The following is a 19,173-nucleotide window of genomic DNA, read 5'->3' on the forward strand; positions in this document are numbered from 1 at the left end:
CCATTAACCTCGAATAATCACCCAAAAATGCATTAAGAATGAGGCTAAAAACATGTTATTTTTAGCACCTACCATATATATATATATATATATTATTTTAAAATTTCAATCCTATCCAAATTGCAATATTTAAATGCATTTGGTTAAATTTTGCCAATAGTCCTATTCCATCCGTAAAATTGTATATTTAGTTTATATTTTTTTAATTTTTTCATTATTAATTTTTATATTTTTGAATTTTAGAATTTTGATTTTGATGCAACAACAATCATTAAATTCATTAATTTTTTGTGAATATTATTTGAAAACAACAAATTAACATGACCCTCCCAAATTTGGAAATTTAAAATTTGACCCTTTAAAATTTATGATTTTTAAATTAGTACATGATAAAATTACACTTTGGCCCTAAAATGATAAAAATTTAAATAATCCTTTAAAATTATAAAGATACAAATATTAAAATAGAAAAATTATATTCTAACTCTCATAAAATTATATAACTTAATTTTGCCCTCTAAAAATTTTCTAGCTTTGCCTCTGCTAACATAGTATTATATATGTGATACTATGTCATCGCATAAGATTTTAAAAATAACAGAATTTAATGAATTTAACAAGTAATTTTTATTAGAATTAAATTTTAAAATTTTAAAAGTACAATTACTAAAAATAATAAAGTACCACGACTTAAACATAATATAATGACTAATAACAGAATTTAACCTTCGGACAACTTCCACGTAGTTTTGATAATTGTTCTATCGTTTTGGTTGTGAGAGACGATATAGCTTGCAAGACTGTAGAGCTATGATTTTAGCAGTTGAAGGGCTTTGCTCCAAAACAACGTGATAGCCATCTCCGACTTGATCCATTCCCAGGGTCAAGAGTTGCCAAAACAGCCCACCGGCACATGATCCACCACCCATAGCGCTGCCGTATATGGCGGTGTAAATTCGCCGGAAATAGTTGTTTCTCTTCTCTAAGCTGTACCCTTGCAAACTGGAAGACTCGCCAAACTCCCCTATTAGAAGTGGTTTTTTCAGTACTGAATTGGAATCTAAAATATGGGCTTGGATCCATTTGTCAACAAAAGCAAGCTGGCCATCATCACTTAAGTTTGTTGATGGTAACCTGTAATTAGTTTAGGGGAAAATAAAAATCAATTTACTCTCTCTTTTAAATTAATTCTAATTCTAGTATTATAAAAACAGCAATTATAAAATTAAATTAAATTAATACAAAGCATAAACAGACCAAAAATTGAAATGACTGGACAAAAATTATGATATTTACGTATTGTTCGACTAAAGGCTAGATGTGTTCATGAATCGGGTCGGACCCAATAAAAATTTTAAGCCTATTTGCTAGGCTTGGTTCAGTCTGAAAAATGGGCTTAAAAATTTACCCAAACCCAGTTTAGATAAAATTGCTAAAATTTGGGCCTAACCCGCTTGTATTACTTTTTTTATATATTTAAAAAAAATAATGTATCAAAAATACTAAAAATATTAAAATAAATGTTTTTCAATAAATTAAAAATAAATTAAAAACTTAATGTATACTTAAATAATACTAAGATAGGTGCAACTTAACAAGCAAATGCCTCTAAAATAGTAACAAAATTAACAATAAAACAAGAGTTATACAATATCCAAATAATAACAATAAAATAATAACAACATAACAATAAAATGATACCAAAATAATAATAAAAATAACAAGAAAACACTAAAAAAAAACCCTTTTTTTGCATATTCGGGCCAGGCTCGAATAAAAAAACCTTACCCGAGGCCCAACCATTTTCTAAACGGGCCTTTTTTGTCTAAACTCATTTTTCGGGCCTAAATTTTTATCTAAATCCTTCTAATTTTTGAACGGGCTTTCGGACTCGGCCCATGGACAAATCTACTATAAACTCACATATGTCAATTGCACATATTGAGACACAAATTTAAATACTTAAGGTTTAAAACCTTAGCTTTTGCCAACAATGCTGATGTCTCATTGGCAAGTTTAATTTAGCTTTTGTCCCTAAAATTTAGGATTTATTTTTTAATTTTAATTTGATATAATTTAATTCTTTTACTTTTATAATATTATTAGCAAAACCAAACTGATAACATACACAGTTGATGTCATTAAAGTGGTGATGTAGATTTTCTTTTACTCTTATTCAGTGGCATAGTCAAAGAAGATCCAATAAATCATATTTAACTAATAGTAATTTTTTTAAGTTATTAATTTAGTTTAAGCCCTTGTAAGCATAATTTAAATGAAAATTTACATTTTGGCCTCTGATAGATGATTGTGGATTATTTTAATGCAATTTTTAATTTTGACTCCTTAAAATTTATAATTTTATCTCACCCTTCCCTCAATTTTTAACAAAAGCAATTAATAACATTATCGATTTGGATTTGTTAATAATATTATAAAATTAAAATATCAAATTATGTCAAAATAGAACGTAATATAAAAATTAATAGTAAAATTAGATGTTTAAATAAGCATGGAGTAGAGATGTTACCATTGCTCAGGGTAGATATGAATGGTAGCAAAATCAATCTCTGGGATCTGGTTATTGGAAATGAAATCAGTCCCTGTGAGAGAACTATTTGGATTGTACTGTTTCTTGGCTGCCATTGATGCTCCATAAAATCCTTCAAGTCCAATTTCCAGTAGATGGTGATTATCAATGGACTTAACATGTGCAGCCATTTCTTTTAACCAGTTCTGTAAAGTGTAAAGATAGTTAAGCCAAAAAGACATTCAGCTGAAAATGGGAATGTATCTAAATATATATTGTATTTAAGATTTGATTGAATTTTTGTTATCCATAAATTGTGTCTCAATTTTGACATAAAATTATCAAAAATTCATTGTTTTTATAAAACAATTGATATTATCTTGATGGCAGTTTTGTCTTTCCATATAAACTCCAGAAAAATACTTACATCCGAACTTAAAATATTGTGATCTTTAACATCTCAACTTTACCATTTAAACCAAATCATATTTGATTATTATATAAATTATTTAAATTCGTTACATAAAATTTTCACTCATATCTTGGATGTGCTATAATCTACTTGTATACAAAGTATTTGATTTAGTTGGTGTCGTGACACTAGAGGTGCTTATGGGTTGGACTTGCCCGGGTTTGGGTCGGACCCATGCAAAGTATCTAGACCAATTTTTCAAGCTTAGGCCCGAACAACCCCAAAAAAGGGGCTTACCTTTTTTTTCCCAAGCTTGGTTCAATTTAAGAAAGGTAAACCCAGGTCTAATCGGGCCCGTCCATACTTGATTTTTTTTAGATTAGTTTTTATTTAAAAATATTTTTTTTAAAAGTACATTAAATGCACTAAAAAAAGCTAAAATAAAAGTTTTATAACACATTAAAAACTATTTATATTAAAAACAAAACATTTCTATAAATATAATTGTCGAAACCGTTTTTTGAAAACTTAGTTGTCGACTTTTAAAAATAAAACTGGAGTCGCCACCGATCCTTTATTAAGGTGTGACCGGTCCACCTTAAAAACTATTTTGGTCTGCGAATTTTGAAAACAGGTTCGGAGTCGATTCACATACGAGGAAGGGTTAGCACCCTCGTAACGCCCAAAATCGGTACCAAATTGATTATTTGATGTCTTTTGTGTCGAAAGTTAAAAAGATTTTAAAATCAACTCAAATGATGGGATTTGAAAAAGGATAATCAATTGTTCAAGTCATGTACAGAAATCGAGTCCCAATACGTTAGGGTACAATTCCTCATAATGCCCAAACTTTGAATATCACTTTTATTTTATACGAAAATCTTCATTTCGAGAAAGTAACATGCCACACCCAATACGTTAGGGCACAACAAGTTAAGTTCCCAAAAATGATTTTTATGCATTTTGAATAAAAAATATTCTCGGTCATTAAGGATTGACAAAGAAAATCAGAAACCAATACGTTAGGGCTCAATTTCCCTCGAAAATCCCAAACTTCCAAAAATGCTTTTATTCAAAAAAAAAAACCTTTAAATCAAGAAAATAACTTTGATGAAAGGTTAAAACCAAAATACATTTTCAAAAAGGGTATGTTGAAGAGTTAATATACAATCTGATATAGATACTATAATTTAAAGCATATATACGTAAATATTTACAAATATATATACAAATACAATATACCAGTAAATTTGCAAACATGTGTACGCATATATTTAATGCACATATACAATGATACATAAAAAGATGGAAAAAAATGCATGAATGTATGAGTATGAAAATAAATAAAAAATATAAAGATATGCATATGTGTATATATTTACAAAATAAGAAAAAATGTATAAGTATATATGTACTGGAAATATGAAGATATGTATATGTATATTAAAATACTTATGTATATATGTGCAATAAGTATATAAATAATAGAGTATATAAAAATGTTTAAAAGGACTAAAAAACAATATAAAATGTATATATATCTATTATAAAAAATGTGTATTTTGGATTGTAAAGTATGGGAAGCGTGTGGATTTTAAAATGCGTATGCATATCTATATATACATAAAGATACACATTTGTAAAATAAAGTGAAAAATAATATACATAAAATAGAATAGAAATATACAAATATTTACAGAAGTAGAAAAAAAGTTTTTGAAAGAAAAAAATAAATAAAAGTATATATACAAAGAACGTGTATGCACAAAAATACATGTATGTATTTTAAAAAATCTCTTCAAAAATATATACATTTACACGTATACAAAAAGCTATGAAAACAAAATAATAATGAAACATGTGCACAATAAGTATATATATTTAAAACATTTTAAAATGTATACATATTAGCATACATATGCGCATGTACATAAGCATAATAATAATAATAGTATATAATATTATAGTAAAAATAATAAAAAATAATACTAACAATATTAATTAAATAAGCTAAAAAATAATCTAAAATACAAGATTAAAGGTTGAATTGCAAACAAACAAAATTTAAATGTTGATTTCAAAAATAAAAAGAAAATAAAAAAACCAAGAAGGGACCAGATTCAAAAGCGCGTAATAGGAGGGGGACCAATCAAGCAATTTACCCAGACCTCCAAAACGCTGCGCAGAAAGGGACAGAATTGAAACGAAAATCAAATATGCAGCCCAATTTTAAAACAAATAAAATGATTTAATTGGCATGCGTTGCAAAAGGGAGGACCGCACGCGCAAATTCCCCAATTAGCCAGAACGCGCGGATCCTCCCCTCCGGGTCGGGTCACCGCGCGGGTCAAGGCTTGGGTAAAACTGCGCCGTTTCGTAGTTTCAATAAAAATCAAAATTTCCTTAAAAAAACACTCACTTTCCTTTTGGTTTTAAAACCCTAAACAGCAGTGAACACCCTCTGCTAGGGTTTCACTCTCTTTTCTCAGCCGCCGTTCAAGAACCCCCCCACGGCTTCAATCGCCGTTCAAGCCTCCGATCAAGACGGAAGAGGGAGCAGACGCGACAAGGCCAGGTCAGTCCTTCTTCTCCCTTTTATTTTTATTAAAAAAACAAATAAAATGAAATAAAATAAAAAAATGGTAATGCGATTCACCCTAAAAAAAATCCTTTTATTCAGTATTTTCTTTGTGTGCCTCTTTATCTATCCTTTTTTACACTGAAAAAAATGCCCCCATTTACAGATTAAAATCGGGCTTTTATAGCCGAAATAGAAAAGAAGAAAATCTAAACCCATCTATTCTGTTATTTGTTGGCATTATATTGCCCGATTTTTGCTATTCTATTTGGCTTCCTTTTCTTTGTTTATTGTTTTTCATTGCGGTACAAACATGGGGAAAGCGCGGTCGTCTTCGAGATTCAGCGGCGAGGGGCGATGTCTGGGATCGACAAGCATGGTGCTTGTGAGCGATTCTGTGAGGCGAGAAGTGACCCTAGGGTTTCTTTGATAGTTTGGGTCGATGGGGCTTTTGGGCTTAGCAAAATTGGGCTGAAACATTTGGGTTTTTTGTTTGTTTTTTCCTTTAACGGGCCGGGCAAAATTTGGTATTACAGCTGCCCCTCTTTGCTCGTTATCGTGTGACGAGAATGGAGCAAAGACTTAAAAAGACCAATTTTCTGCCTGGCCATATGGACCTTGGCGTTAGTAGCATCGTTCCTTCCCACTGCATCTTCAGAGGTATAGGAACTGGTGCTTCAATCTACTCCACTGCAATGTCGGGTAGATAGGATTCATACGTTGTAGCTTCTCAAAAGAACAAAATTTGCTATCTTTAATCTGCTCCACTGCATCTTCAGGGAGATAAGACTTATAACTTTAACTTGTTCTGCTACGACTTAAAGATAAATCAGATGCGATCTGCTCTACTGCAATTTCAGAGAGATGAGATCTGTGATTTTAGTCCACTCCATTGCAACTCCAAGGAGATAAGACCGGTTATTTCTGTCTGCTCCACTGTAACTTCAGGGAGATAAGACTTGTATCTTCGATCTACTTCGCCACCAATATATGAAGACAATATATGCTTTCTTCGATCTACTTCACCACCAGTATGGGAAGACAATATCTGATTTCTTTGATCCACTCCACCACTAGTATGGAGAGACAAGATCTGATATCTTCGATCTACTTCACGCCAATACATGAAGACAAGATCTGCTTTCTTCGATCTACTTCACCACCAGTATGGGAAGACAAGATCTGATTTTTCCTTCGATTCCACTGCCGACCAGTGGGATAGAATTACTGGCTTCAATATACTCCATTGCAACCTCAGGGAGGTAAAATCTGCCATCTTTGATCTCGCTCACATCGCTTAGGAGATAAGATCGTAATCTTCAATCTATTCCATCTTGCCTGGGGAGATAGAATTACTGGCTTCAATGTACTCCACTGTAACCTCAGGGAGGTAAAATTCGCCATCTTTGATCTGCCCCACTACTGCTTAGGGAGACAATATCTGAAATCTTCAATCTATTCCACTGCTGCCCAGGGAAGTAGAATTACTGGCTTCAATATACTCCACTGCAACTTCAGGGAGGTAAAATCCTGCCATCTTCGATCTGCTCCACTACTGCTTAGGGAGATAAGATCTTTAATCTTCAATTTGTTCAACTGCAATGTCGGGGAAACCAGATCCGCCGTCGTAGCTTCAATCTGTTCCACCGCACTGCTAAGGAAGTAAGATCCACCGTTGTGGCTTCAATCTTTTTAATTGCTATACAGGGAAACCAGATCCGCCGTCGTAGCTTCAATCTGTTTCGCTGCACTGCTAAGGAAGTAAGATCCGTCGTTGTGGCTTCAATCTTTTTAATTGCAATATCAGAGAAACCAGATCCGCCGTCGTAGCTTCAATCTGTTTCGCTGCACTGCTAAGGAAATAATATCCGCCGTTGTGGCTTCAATCTTTTTAATTGCAATATCAGGGAAACCAGATCTGCCGTCGTAGCTTCAATCTGTTTTGCTGCACTGCTAAGGAAGTAAGATCCGCCGTTGTGGCTTCAATCTTTTTAATTGCAATATCAGGGAAACCAGATCCGCCGTCGTAGCTTCAATCTATTCCGCTGCACTGCTAAGGAAGTAAGATCCGCCGTTGTGGCTTCAATCTTTTTAATTGCAATATCAAGGAAACCAGATCTGCCGTCGTAGCTTCAATCTCTTCCACTGCACTGCTAAAGAAGTAAGATCCGCTGTTGTGGCTTCAATCTTTTTAATTGCAACATCAGGGAAACCCAGATCCGCCGTCGTAGCTTCAATCTGTTCCACTACACTGCTAACGAAATAAGATCCGCTGTTGTGGCTTCAATCTTTTTAATTGCAATATCAGGGAAACCAGATCCGCCGTCGTAGCTTCAATCTGTTCCACTGCACTGCTAAGGAAGTAAAATTACTGGCTTCAATGTACTCCATGCAACTTCAGGGAGGTAAAATCTGCCATCTTCGATCTGCTCCACTACTGCTTAGGGAGGCAAGATCTGAAATCTTCAACCTGCTCCACTACCTCCGAGGGAGGCGAGGTTGGTGTCTTCGATCTGCTTCACTGTCGATGCAGGAAGGCAAGATCTGTTATCATCACTGATCTGTTCTCTGGGGAACATGACCTGTATAATGAACTTTATGAACCTAATTATGCCTAGTGATTAGGATGTCATGATCAGAATGAATCAAATGCTCCTAACTAGACGTGTATGAATGACATTTGAATGAATGCAGAATGTCATGTTTTGAGAATGATCCTTCTTTATCACTTGGGTTATCATTACTCAAAGTTAAAGTTTCATCGCTAATGTGTTATAGTGTCATCTTGCTCGGCTGGCGTCTCTAAATAAACACTTGGCCAGATTGCCCCCCACTGTAAACCTCCAAGTTTGATCTATTGGGTGCAAAATTTGTACCATCCTTCTCCCGTTGTAACCCAAAAGTAAAAAGATTTGGCCTTTTCTCAATCTTCTGTTATCACAATTCGAGGATACAGGATGTGAAACTCTTTGGTCTCTTACACCATTCCCAGGGTGTCCTACCAAATGCTCATGCACAAATGAAGAATTTTTTCTCCAAGAATAACTTCTTCTTATTATTCGGTGATCACTGCTTGCTTGTTCATCTAAGCTTTGTCACCAACATGACATATTGCCATTTTGTTCAATCGATGTTTTAGACAACAAAATTTAAAGAGATAGTCTTAATTTAGACTCTTCCTTATTAGATTTCCAACCTTTGAACTTGGTGCGCTTTAAACAATAGTCCTGTTTAAGGCTCCTATATTATTTAGAAACATCTAGAGTAATATGCAAAACTTCCCTTCTGAAAGTTTTATTATTCTATTAATCATTACTCTAATGCAACACACTTGCAAAGAGAACAAAATGATGGATAAAATTGAATTGGTTCTGAGCCTAACTCGAAATGAATAAATTATCAGAGATAATAAAGATGGATAACAAAAACATTGATTTAGGAATGCGTATCTCGAAAATGAATAAAGTGTTCCAAGAATAACAAAAATAGTATAAGGATTGGGTGCCCCAGATATCGCAGCTTGAACTTTACTGTACAGAATTTCTGAAGACCATTCTGAGTTTAACATGTGTTTAGGAGTACTTTGTCGATGCCCCTAAGATGTCACCTACCCTTTCCTGTTGATTCAGGTATAGTAAGACCATTGCATGCTCCCATTCTGATCAGTATTTTAAGCTGCTCTGAAAATTTCAAGCGCCATTTTGATCAACATTTGAGCCGCCCTTTTCGGGTTTTCAACTCAAATCCCCTTTGGTCTAAGGCGCCCTTTGCGAGTTTTCACCTTAGCCTCTCCTTTTTTTTTTTACTCAAGGCTCCCTTTGTAGGGTTTCACCCTGGTCTTTTTTTTTTGACTCAAAGCGCCCTTTGTAGGATTTCACCTTGGTCCCACCTTTTTTAAGCAGAGTATTTCCTGACTGAATCTGAGTTTACAGGACTTTGTAAATTTTTACCATCCATCTCACTCAAGATCAAAGCTTCTCCAGAAAAGGCATTCTTTATAACATATGGACCCTTCTAATTTGGCCTCTATCTTCCTTTAAAATCCTTTTGTATAGGAAGGATCTTTTTCAACACTAGTTCCCTCTTGTGAAATTCTTTGGGATGAACCTTCGGGTCTTCCTCTTAGGATAAAATGTAGAGAAATGACAATTCGACTTCAATGAGTAAAGCTATGATAAGCCAAGAGGAGGATATTGCCCAAACAAAGAAAGTTTCTTGCATCGTTCATAGCATCGATGTTGAACCTCGCCCATTTCGACATCATCTTTGTTATTGATTACAAGCTAGTGCTTAACCCGAGCATATCTGGGTATGACCATGTGAAGACATCATTGAATTCTTGGGGTAGCTCTATAAGGTCCCGCCTCGTCTTTGTGGTCATGTCAATTCCAATCTTCACCAAGCTCACAATTTCTGACAATTGTGATGTAGGATCTGTCTATCCTCTTATTCTATCACCCTCCTCAAGTCTGGAGATAAGCTACAATCTATGTCATCTTCAAAGTCATGAGATCCCTCTAAACACATGTCTCACTCAAAAAGAAATTTTGGGCCTGTAGCAGCGTCACTCATGACATTGATATCTGGGGATACATAGTGGGTACCAAAGAATATACAAAAGAATGTATGAATAATATGAATGAACGAATGAAGGATTTGGCAGAAAAAATCCAAAAGAAAGAAGAAAACGTAAAGACTGAAAGAACGTTTGCTCAAAGATGATTGCAATAATATATTTATTAAAATAATAATATTCAGACGTAAGCCTATTTCACAAAGAAATTCTTATTACTTCTAGGCTGAAAGCAACAAGTGTGTTCTGAACATTACTCTAAGTAAGCCCCAGATGCTACAGAGATTTCTTTTACAATCCTATTATTTAGACGCTCTCAAGTTTATAAGGGTGGATACCTAACAAGGTCCCTTTTCAAGTGTGTCTCCATATACGACATTGATATGAGCGCATATGTCGTATTCATCCCATTATCAATGTGATTGGGTAGTGAATTTTCTGCCATCGATGAGTCACCAAACTTGACAACACCCATGTTGATGAGTCTCTCAACCAGCTTCTTGAAGGTAGTGCAATTCTCTATTGAATGTCCTGTAATTCCCGCATGGTAGTCACATTGTGCGTTCGCATCATACCATACGGGATACGGAGGTTGTAGAGGCTTCACATGAAAAGGGGAAACAACATGTTCATCAAATAAGCCTTGATATAACTCTCTATACGACATCGGTATGGGTGTGAACTGAAGCCTTCCTGTATTTGTCCTCATGCAAGGTTCTTGCTTTAAAGGGGCCTGATGGTTGGTGGTCTTTGTCTTTGGCTGCCCCACAATAGTTGGTTTTGAGTAGCCCCTATTATACCTGCCTGCACTATCCACCTTATTCCCCTTATTCCTTGGGGCTTTTACAGTATCTGGGCACTCTACTCTTGCCTGCTTTGTTTCTGCTGGGCCATTAAGGGCAACAGGACTGGTTAGATTGCCTCTTAGATTACAACCTGGACCTGTCGAGTGATTCATCAGTGTCAATGTACCAGTCTGATATTGTTGAGGCCTGATAGTAGAGAGTGCCCCTCGTGGGTGTGCATCTGGCTGGATTTGAACACTTATTGGGATAAATTTTGGGGGATAGGCAGGGTCCTCATTATTATCCCCAAAGTGAACCGCTGGACTTTTCCCTTTTTCTAACCATTTACCCAATAACTGGGTTAATTGGCTCATCATATCTCTTTGGAATTCTAATAGCTGATCTCTCATATCTTGATAAAATTTGGTCAATTATTCTTGTATCTGCACTTGCATTTGCTCTAATTTCTCCAACCTTTGGTCCATTTCTCTAGCCTTTGCTTGGGTGCCGTGAGGGTGCTGGTTTTCCAATTTAACTGAAATAATTCTACTCAATTAGGCTCTTTCAATGGATTTTAAATGCATATGATGCTATGTAATGCAAATGCATGGGATGAATGCAAAAAGAGACGTTGATTCTGATTCAATTCTATTTAGAAAACTTTTCTAGAAGACAAATTTCTTTACATAAAGCGGATATATATATACGGCTTTGCCCTCATGCTTCAAGTGAGGACATCTTCTCCTTCTTCCTCTGGATGCTAAGATAAATGTTGCGAATTCTTCAAAAGGGGTATCTCCTCTACCTCTTTTTTACTTGATCCTGGTTATAATCCAACGTCTGCTCATCCCTGTAATGCTCCTCAACTTCTTTAAGGTAGTTGGAATGTCAGAAACTCTTGAATAATCAACTTGACCTTGAGGCACGGAGTAAAGTTATGTATTCCTCCATCACCCTTCTCTTATCACGTTTTCTTGGACCATATTCAGACAACCATATTGTCATCCACTTTATCAAGAAACCCATTTTCTTATGACAAGCTCTCTATTTAGTAATCGAACTCGAATCAACATCTCTTTTCTAAGATGCAAATGCAATGCAATAATGATGTCATGCAATCAAAACAAAATAAAACCAAGTCAGTATCCCACCAAAAAGATATAATACAATACAAACATGAAATAGCCAGAACATTTATTTAGGAATCCTCTAAGGTTTGGTATAGCTCTACCTAGGGCAAGTTCTTAAAGCTCACTATATGAGGTTTAGTTTCTAGAGTAAGGGTACCGAACAGAACAGTGATTCCTCGATCCTCACCCATTATAGGCTCATATAGATCGAGTTCAGTTCGAGGGGATACATTTCCTATGGTGCACGGAGATGAAAATCTCACGAAGACATAGGTACGGATGTATCCCGGAAGCGATCCACTACCCTGCACGGAGGTGAAAACCTCACGAAGGACTAGTTTCTCGCTCTTACTTAAAAGGTAAAATGCAAAATGCAAATGCAGAGTTGCCAACATACCAAAACTCAATGAATACGAAGGGAACTCATGAAATTTTTTTTAAAACACTTTTGATTTTCGACACAAAGACAAATATAATCAGTTTATGGCTCGACTCTCTAAGTCCCCAGCGGAGTCGCCAAGCTGTCGAAACCGTTTTTTGAAAACTTAGTTGTCGACTTTTAAAAATAAAACTGGAGTCGCCACTGATCCTTTATTAAGGTGTGACCGGTCCACCTTAAAAACTATTTTGGTCTGCGAATTTTGAAAACAGGTTCGGGAGTCAGTTACGCACGAGGAAGGGTTAGCACCCTCGTAACGCCCAAAATCGATACCAAATTGATTATTTGATGTCTTTTGTGTCGAAAGTTAAAAAGATTTTAAAATCAACTCAAATGATGGAATTTGAAAAAGGATAATCAATTGTTCAAGTCATGTACAGAAATCGAGTCCCAATACGTTAGGGTACAATTCCTCATAATGCCCAAACTTTGAATATCACTTTTATTTTATACGAAAATCTTCATTTCGAGAAAGTAACATGCCACACCCAATACGTTAGGGCACAACAAGTTAAGTTCCCAAAAATAATTTTTATGCATTTTGAATAAAAAATATTCTCGGTCATTAAGGATTGACAAAGAAAATCAGAAACCAATACGTTAGGGCTCAATTTCCCTCGAAAATCCCAAACTTCCAAAAATGCTTTTATTCAAAAAAAAAAACCTTTAAATCAAGAAAATAACTTTGATGAAAGGTTAAAACCAAAATACATTTTCAAAAGGGTATGTTGAAGAGTTAATATACAATCGACAGATACTATAATTTAAAGCATATATACGTAAATATTTACAAATATATATACAAATACAATATACCAAAGAATTTGCAAACATGTATACGCATATATTTAATGCACATATACAATGATATATAAAAGATGGAAAAAATGCATGAATGTATGAGTATGAAAATAAATAAAAAATATAAAGATATGCATATGTGTATATATTTACAAAATAAGAAAAAATGTATAAGTATATATGTACTGGAAATATGAAGATATGTATATGTATATTAAAATACTTATGTATATATGTGCAATAAGTATATAAATAATAGAGTATATAAAAATGTTTAAAAGGACTAAAAAACAATATAAAATGTATATATATCTATTATAAAAAATGTGTATTTTGGATTGTAAAGTATGGGAAGCGTGTGGATTTTAAAATGTGTATGCATATCTATATATACATAAAGATACACATTTGTAAAATAAAGTGAAAAATAATATACATAAAATAGAATAGAAATATACAAATATTTACAGAAGTAGAAAAAAAGTTTTTGAAAGAAAAAAATAAATAAAAGTATATATACAAAGAACGTGTATGCACAAAAATATATGTATGTATTTTAAAAAATCTCTTCAAAATATATACATTTATACGTATACAAAAAAGCTATGAAAACAAAATAATAATGAAACATGTGCACAATAAGTATATATATTTAAAACATTTTAAAATGTATACATATTAGCATACATATGCGCATGTACATAAGCATAATAATAATAATAATAGTATATAATATTATAGTAAAAATAATAAAAATAATACTAACAATATTAATTAAATAAGCTAAAAATAATCTAAAATACAAGATTAAAGGTTGAATTGCAAACAAACAAAATTTAAATGCTGATTTCAAAAATAAAAAGAAAATAAAAAAGACAAGAAGGGAGCAGATTCAAAAGCGCGTAATAGGAGGGGGACCAATCAAGCAATTTACCCAGACCTCCAAAACGCTGCGCAGAAAGGGACAGAATTGAAACGAAAATCAAATATGCGGCCCAATTTTAAAACAAATAAAATGATTTAATTGGCATGCGTTGCAAAAGGGAGGACCGCACGCGCAAATTCCCCAATTAGCCAGAACGCGCGGATCCTCCCCTCCGGGTCGGGTCACCGCTGGTCAAGGCTTGGTAAAAGCTGCGTCGTTTCAGTAGTTTCAATAAAATCAAAATTTCCTTAAAAACACTCACTTTCCTTTTGGTTTTAAAACCCTAAAGCAAAGAAGTGAACACCTCTGCTAGGGTTTCACTCTCTTTCTCACGGCCGTTCAAGAACCCCCACGGCTTCAATCGCCGTTCAAGCCTCCGATCAAGACGGAAGAGGGAGCAGAGCGACAAGGCCAGTCATCCTTCTTCTCCCTTTTATTTTATTAAAAAACAAATAAAATGAAATAAAATAAAAAATGGTAATGCGATTCACCCTAAAAAAAATCTTTTATTCAAGATTTTCTTTGTGTGCCTCTTTATCTATCCTTTTTACACTGAAAAACGCCCCCATTTACTGATTAAAATCGGGCTTTTATAGCGAAATAGAAAAGAAGAAAATCTAAACCCATCTATTACATTATTTTGGCATTATATTGCCCGATTTTTGCTATTCTATTTGGCTTCCTTTTCTTTGTTTATTGTTTGTCATTGCGGTACAAACGTGGGGAAGGCGCTGGTCGTCTTCGAGATTCATGCGGCGAGTAGCGATGTCTTGGGATCGACAAGCATGGTGCTGTGAAGCGATTCTTGTTGAGGAAGAGAAGTGACCCTAGGGTTTCTTTGATAGTTTGGGTCGATGGGGCTTTTGGGCTTAGCAAAATTAATTTGAAACATTTGGGTTTTTTGTTTGTTTTTTCCTTTAACGGGCGGGCAAAAATTGGTATTACAATAATAAATGTTTTTATATTAAAAATAAAATAAAATATAATAAATATTTTATTGTATTCAATATATATTTTAAAATTTTATATTTTAGGTTGGGTTATTTTGTTGGGTAAGTTGTTTTTAGGTTTTGGGTAATGAGTTTAATTGTTATTAGATTACTGATTTAATATAAAATAAATATATAATTATTATTTAACATATATAATTAATATAATGTTTTTTATTACATAATATATTCTGGTCGAGTTCAGACCAGAAAGTCTTACCCAAATCCCAACCCATATAGAAGACCAGCCTTAAATTTTACCCAAACTCATTTTTGGGCATCGTATTTTGTCCAAACCCTCTCATTTTCCGGGTGAATCTTCAGACTGACCCTATCCATGAGTAAGTCTACATGAACCAACTAGACTTACTCATGGGCCGGGGCACTTGGCCCGACCCGAAGGTCCACCCAAAAAGTGGGAAGATTTGGAAAAAAAAAGGGTCCGTTTTAAATCTGCTATTTTTTTTGTTATTTTAATGATATTTTATTGTTGTTTTCTCTCTATTTTGCTACTATTTCACTATTATGTGGCTACTATTTTGTTGTTATTGTTTGGATATTGTATAACACTTGTTTTATTGTTAATTCTGTTATTATTTTAGAGATATTTTTTATTAAGTTGCATCTATCTTAGTATTATTTAAGTATACATATTTTTTAAAATTTATTTTCAATTTGTTTGGAAATATTTTTAGAATTTTTGATGTATTATATATATTTAAAAATTATGTAAAAAATATAATATAGACGGGCCAGGTCGAATTAGGCCCAAATTTTAGTATTTTATCCTGGTCGTGCTTTGGCAAATTTTTAGGCCCATTTTTCGGGCTGAACCCGAACTTATCAAACAAGCCTAAATTTTTGTTTGGGCCCAACTCGACCCATAATCACCTCTAGAACCAACTTAGTAAATTAATTAGAAAATATTTTAATTTAGATTGAGTGAAGTGGGGGCAGAAAGCTTTTTTTAGAGGGAAATTGAACAAGTAATAGAATTATTTTTAACAAACAGAAACAACAAAAGAAGCAAAATTGGGAGGTCAGTATCATCATCAACCCACGAATATTCTCTTTCTCTATATGCCACTTTCATAGTTTCTTCATATGATTCCCTATGGAGTTACATGCATGTACTATACTTAGAAATGAGATTAATGTAATTATTTTGTTTTCATTACTGTCTTGTCCTCGGTGGAATTGTCTTTTTAATATTTATTATATTTATTCTATGAGGATATACAATGCATCAAGGCACCCGAATAAAATTGTGACGAAGGTAATAGATCAGCTAAATTAAATTAAATATTTTATTGTTAAATAGATAAATTTAATTCTTATATTATTAAAAAGAATCACAAAAGTAAAAATTGTAACGGAGTTAACATTTATTGTTTTAAAAAATATTTTTAACTGCAGTTCAATTTCAAATAAAAGATACATTAAATGATTTTTTAAATGGTAAATGTTAACTTTATTCCAATTTGACCTTATTTGGTTCTTTTTTAATAGTACGAGACTAAATTAATCTATTTTATAGTAGGACTAATTTGATTAGGTCTCTAAAATAGAGGGACCTCCAAGTTACATTCACCCAAAAGCAAGACTCAACATGTAATGAGTAAAGGTTAAATTTTGCTATTAGTAATTGCACTTTGTGAAAGTTATGGATTTAGTCCTTGTACTTTAATTTGATAAATTTTAGTACATGTACTTTTCGAATTTTGAAAATTTAGTTCTGACCAAAACAGTAGTAGTTGAATTCGTTTGGTGAAATCCAATTACTAGTATTGTACTATGCGTACAGTTGTAGATTTGGTTCATATTCTCCAATTGGATTATTTTAAGTCCTTATACTTTGTGAATTTTGAAAACTTTGTCTTAACACAAATAATAGTAGTTAATCTATTAATTGAATTTTTAGCGAGTGATATGTGAAAATAACAAACTGATGTGACATTACACATATAATAATATGTTTGTCACATTCGATTTTGAAAATTAAAAACTTGATTTAATAAATTTAACAGTGATTATTTGATGAGAACTTGAATTTTTAATTTGAAAAGACAAGGACTAAAATGATCAAATTAAAGTATAAGTGTTAAATCCACAACTTTCGTAAAATACGTAGACTAATAACAGAATTTAACCGATGAGCACAACTAGCATGAAATGGATTCCACGCAGTGAGAGACGAAGAGATAATTGAAACCTGAAAACGAGCCCCCGAAGGGTCAGTGGGGCAATGAGGTTCATTGATGAGCTCCCAAGCAAAAATGGTAGGATCATCTTTATATAACACTCCGGTAATTGTGTTATTTCTCGTCAACACTGCCTGCAGAATTATATTTTTCTCACGATCCATAAGTTAATACAGAATTGCAAATATACCCCCATATTTTTCAATTAAAAGAACCCTTATCAATCACCCCCCTAAAAGAATTAATCAACTAAAATATTCCCTGCCTGCAAACATAGTTATCAACCCTAATATTAAATATCAAAGATCTTATCCTCTTATCCAAAAAGGAAAAGGATAAGGTAAACCACCAAAATAGTCACTTTTATTTGTTTCAGGTGACATTTTAGTTACTTATGTTTGAAATGTTACATTTTAGTCACTTACGTTATCGTTTTGTTACAAAATGATCACTCTGCCGTTAAGATCTGTTATCTCCCAAATGCAGTCCGGTGTGACAATTAAAATGGGTTTTAAATGCTAACATGGATGTCCAGCTTAAACTATTAATTTTACCTCATTTTACCTCAATTAATAGTTTAAGTACCACTTTTGACCAAAAAAAAGTACATAAGTGGAAAAAATGGAATAATTTAGGGGTCTATTTGAAATTAAGCCAAAAAAATACAAGTACCTTAACGTGATTCTTGTAGTATTCTTTAACAAGTGAGTTTGTATAAAAGTCATCTTCATTTTCCAGGTCCTGACCTCGTTGCTTTGCCCATTGAACATATTTTCCTTTTCCTCCAAAATCTTTAAAATTATTCACTAAACTCAAAATCAAGTGAATTTTAAACTTCTTTGCTTCTGCTACAACAAAATCCAGACCCTGTGTTAGCTATAATGGCCAGTGTATCCGATAATAATACCAAAAAATAAAATAAAAATTATACCTTGAACACGTCTTCATTGTAAGAACCAGGAGATGTTTGAAGAGGCATGTAATCACCATCGTTAAAAGCCCAAGTTCTTGCAATGTTCATGCCGTGCTTGGAGGCTTGTCGGAATGTGTTTGTGACCTTGTCTCTTGTTGAAGGGTCTGATGCAAATATCATCATCCAATAAGCATTGAAGCCGTTTAAGTAAAATGGGTTTCCGTTGATGACGAAGTTGGTTCCTTTTGTTTGGACGAAGGAACTGCCGTTTGAGTGATCAGCCGCAGCATGGTGGGTTTCACGGAGGAAGGTGGTTGATGTTAGGGTTAGCAAGATGCAACAATGGAACCAATGGTTTCGTTTCCTATTGGTTAACGACAATGCAGCACAAGAAAATATAGTCATGATTTTACAGTTCGGAGAAAAGAAAATGGAAGTTGGGAGAGATGGGAAAGGTTGTGGAGGGTAAATGGGTTTAAATAGAGAAAACTGGTATTTCTTTCATGGTAAATTGCATCATTAGTCACTAAATTATGGATAAGTTTTTGTTTTGGTCACTTAACTAAAAAATAATAATTTGGTTACTAAATTATTTGAAAGTTTTCATTTATGTCACTGAACTATTTAAAATTTTTTATTTAAGTTACCGGGTAGTTAAGTTTTTTTGGAAAAAAGGTTTTGCTAGCGAGCTCTAAGTAACGATTTGATGATCGGTATAATAAATCAATACCCATTGAGGAGTAGTGGAACATACATTAGATCCAAGTCAATTTGGCGGTCAATATCATAAATCGAAGTTGTTTGAATTTTGATTCATAGATTCATGACATCTAAAGTTGTTTCATGAAAAAAAAAAACTAAGTTGTAGTAGAGAAGGAGAAAAAAACTTTCGATTGA

General features: G+C 33.5%; 1 protein-coding gene across 1 annotated transcript; it reads right to left on the reverse strand.

Moving 5' to 3' along the window:
- Positions 1–689: 689 nt before the first annotated feature.
- LOC105762165 (mannan endo-1,4-beta-mannosidase 4-like) lies at positions 690–18,681 on the reverse strand. Its single transcript, XM_012580065.2, has 5 exons — positions 18,295–18,681; positions 18,036–18,230; positions 17,375–17,497; positions 2,531–2,736; positions 690–1,134 (listed from the first exon to the last, which is right to left on the reverse strand). Exons 1-5 carry the CDS (start codon positions 18,679–18,681, stop codon positions 762–764), a joined length of 1,284 nt encoding a protein of 427 aa, XP_012435519.1. The 3' UTR covers positions 690–761.
- Positions 18,682–19,173: the final 492 nt, after the last annotated feature.

This window comes from Gossypium raimondii, chromosome 12, assembly GCF_025698545.1.
Source record: "Gossypium raimondii isolate GPD5lz chromosome 12, ASM2569854v1, whole genome shotgun sequence".
In the NCBI taxonomy this organism is placed as follows: domain Eukaryota; kingdom Viridiplantae; phylum Streptophyta; class Magnoliopsida; order Malvales; family Malvaceae; genus Gossypium; species Gossypium raimondii.